We start from the raw sequence: 3324 nt of genomic DNA on the forward strand, positions 1-3324 counted from the left end.
ACCTAAAAATATCTACGGTGGAACGGTTTTTCCAAATGTGATGTGCAAAGGGCCTAAGAATGTCAAGTCTTCTGATAGTTGTTAAATCAGATAGCTCATAGATCACTCTGCCTCACCAATCATTTTTGCTGTGAAGAACAAATTTAAGACAGTATGCCTTTTCATGTCCCGAGACCTAACACAGAATAAAAAATATTTATCAATAAGAACTAATATGGGATATCTGTATTAGGGCTCGTACACATGGCCAGATTACAATTCTGCTCTGTACAGAGCCATAATAGGACTGCATGAATCTTCTACCTTTGAATGCCTCCAACTTCATATGGAGGTTCTCTGTAGGATTCCTTACTAAATCAAACAGAAAAATAATTGTGGCCATCGGACTCTGACAGAGCTTGTATGACCGTGCACAGAGGCTGTGCGGTTCTGCACTAAGAAGAATACGGCCTCCGTGCACTGCCCTCGGATGTGTGCATGAGCCCTAGTTTATAGCAGCCGTGAATCTTCAAAATATAAAATCTACTTCAGTTATGATATACTTTTGTTTGCATAGATTATACATGTACACGCATGTTGTAAATTACTGCAAAGGCACATAACACTAACAGCTTGTGCCGAAATTCCCACAGTGTTTCATGCATATCATTATAAAAAATATAGGTGGTTAGTACAAATTTTCTATTATGAGCTGAATCCATTTTTGGAATAGTATATAAAGCGAGGCACACTATGTACAAGGTGCAGATAGGGCATTTCATTCTTTACAAATTTAAAGAGATCAATTAATTTGAAAATTCTGAGAAAGTTCAATAAATTCTTCCATTTAGTAGTCTATGCACAGCACAAATACCATGTAAATCTCTGCAGTTCCAGCCATTGTGAATAGACCCAATTTAGGAAGTAGCAAGTCCTATGAGCAATGAGATATAACATTGAAAAGCTCGAGCAGATCATGTCAGCTCATTGGGGCAACAGTACTTTCATGCTGTCCTCCAAAAATTCCAGAGAAAAACTCCATTGCCAGACGAACATGAATCGGTATGAAGACATAAGAGCTGTAAATCATCATTGCAATTGCTGTCAATAGCACAGTGTTAAAAATAGACTGCTCCCAGGGCTCCAGTACATAGCTGCATGTTATAAGCAGATATTGGTAATATAGCCAGGAGAGGTAATCCTTAATGTGCTTCACATCCATCTTTAGCAATGCGACTGTAGTGCCAAACCTAGATAAAAACAAAAAGCAGCTTATAAGTACATGATTTCCTATTACAGAACAGCTGAATACATGATGCTACTATCACAGCTTCTTGTGAGTTAGGGCATGACCACACATGGCGGAATTCCTCCGCAACTGTCCGCATCGATGCCGCACAGAATCTGCGTTGCAGATTCTGCAGCGGATCTGCACAAAATGTGCAGTACATTGATGCGGACTAGCTGCTGCAGACTGCGGGAAAAGTGCTTCCCTTCTCCCTATCAGTGCAGGATAGAGAGAAGGGACAGCACTTTCCCTAGTGAAAGTAAACGATTTTCATACTTACCGGCCGTTGTCTTGGTGACGCGTCCCTCTTTCGGCATCCAGCCCGACCTCCCTGGATGACGCGCCAGTCCATGTGACCGCTGCAGCCTGTGCTTGGCCTGTGATTGGCTGCAGCCGTCACTTACACTGAAACGTCATCCTGGGAGGCCGGACTGGAGACAGACGAAGGGAGTTCTCGGTAAGTATGAACTTATATGTTTTTTTACAGATACATGTATATTGGGATCGGTAGTCACTGTCCCGGGTGCAGAAACAGTTACTGCCGATCGCTTAACTCTTTCAGCACCCTGGACAGTGACTATTTACAGACGTCTCCTAGCAACGCTCCCGTCATTACGGGAGCCCCATTGACTTCCTCAGTCTGGCTGTAGACCTAGAAATACCTAGGTCCAGCCAGAATGAAGAAATGTCAAGTTAAAAAAGCAAGACGCATCCGCAGCACACATGACATGTGCATGACAGCTGCGGACTTCATTGCGGAACTTAGAATCTCCATTGAAGTCAATGGAGAAATTCCGCCATGAGTCCGCCACTGCTCCGCAACAGACAGAGCATGCTGCGGACACCAAATTCCGCTCCGCAGCCTATGCTCCGCAGCGGAATTGTACGCATCGTGTAAACGAACACTGCTAAATTAAAGTGAAAGTCAATGGAGAAACGGCTCCGCTGCGGATTAACGCTGCGGAGTGTCCGCAGCGGAATTTAAGTGGAATTCCGCCATGTGTGAACCCGCCCTAACTCTTCAGTCCAATACCCAGACAGCTCACCATCTCTATTAGACAGCTGCTATTCCTATAACACTTGGCAGTAAAAACGAAGCTTTTACCTTATATTATTTTATTCTATCACACGATTCTTAAATGCTTGTCATCAATCTTGCTGAATAAATTCACATGGGAAACTTTTTGGGTGTGAATACATGGGAAAAGTGTTACTAAGGTACCCAAACTTGCCAAATCTTTCAAACACACATGAACGTATCGGAAAAAATTGGCCGGGTTTTAGAAAAACGCTATGCTAATATAATTTACTAAAGATTTTCAATGCTTTTTCCCAGGTTCGACCAGGCGTTGTTTAAAAACGATGGCAGATTTACCACCAAAGCATGTCTCTTGTTAATGCTACACTAAGAAAGAGAAAAGTGCGCCATTCATGTGCCGGTATTAATAAATCTGCCCCATTGAATGAGGACTGAGCTATGTGAAGAAATGAAAAAACAAGACAGTACTCATAAGAAAAACATAAGAATAATAAAATGCAGCCCAAAAAAGTTTTCCCAATAAGATTGTGCTGCAGGGATTGTGTTAAATGCATTTTATTTCCACCAAAAGCCTCGGATCCAGTAGGGAAGTGAAATGTAAGGCCCTGTTCACACAGAGGTTTTTGACGAGTTTTTTGATGCGGAAACTCGTAAAAAACCGCCCGAAAATGCCTCCCATTGATTTCAATGCGAGTTGGACGAGTTTTTTTACCACGAGTAAAAAAAACGTGTCACGGTAAAAAGAAGTGTCATGACCCATCTTGAGGCGGTTTCCGCCTCCAAAACCCCATTTCAATCAGTCAGAAAGAGGAAAAAAATGCCTCGACGAGTGTTTTGACGAGTTTTTGTCAAACCACTGTGCAAAAAACGTCTGGAGCAGTTTTTGTAGGAGGAATTTTCCTCCTACAAAAAACTCAGTGTGAACATAGCCTAAAGGAAAGCATGTACTGGTGTGTCAACATGGACCATGACATGGACTATTAAGATTGCCAAAGGAATTCTACTGAACAGTTTACAG

The 3324-nt window shown here is 42.3% G+C and overlaps 1 protein-coding gene across 1 annotated transcript; it reads right to left on the reverse strand.

Moving 5' to 3' along the window:
* Positions 1 to 868: 868 nt before the first annotated feature.
* On the reverse strand, positions 869 to 2182 carry SPTSSB (serine palmitoyltransferase small subunit B). The gene is made up of 2 exons (XM_075864027.1): positions 2174 to 2182; positions 869 to 1201 (listed from the first exon to the last, which is right to left on the reverse strand). The coding sequence occupies exon 2, from the start codon at positions 1199 to 1201 to the stop codon at positions 959 to 961; it is 243 nt and encodes an 80-aa protein (XP_075720142.1). The 5' UTR covers positions 2174 to 2182; the 3' UTR covers positions 869 to 958.
* Positions 2183 to 3324: the final 1142 nt, after the last annotated feature.

The sequence above is a fragment of the Rhinoderma darwinii genome, chromosome 4, assembly GCF_050947455.1.
Source record: "Rhinoderma darwinii isolate aRhiDar2 chromosome 4, aRhiDar2.hap1, whole genome shotgun sequence".
Taxonomy (NCBI): Eukaryota; Metazoa; Chordata; class Amphibia; order Anura; family Rhinodermatidae; genus Rhinoderma; species Rhinoderma darwinii.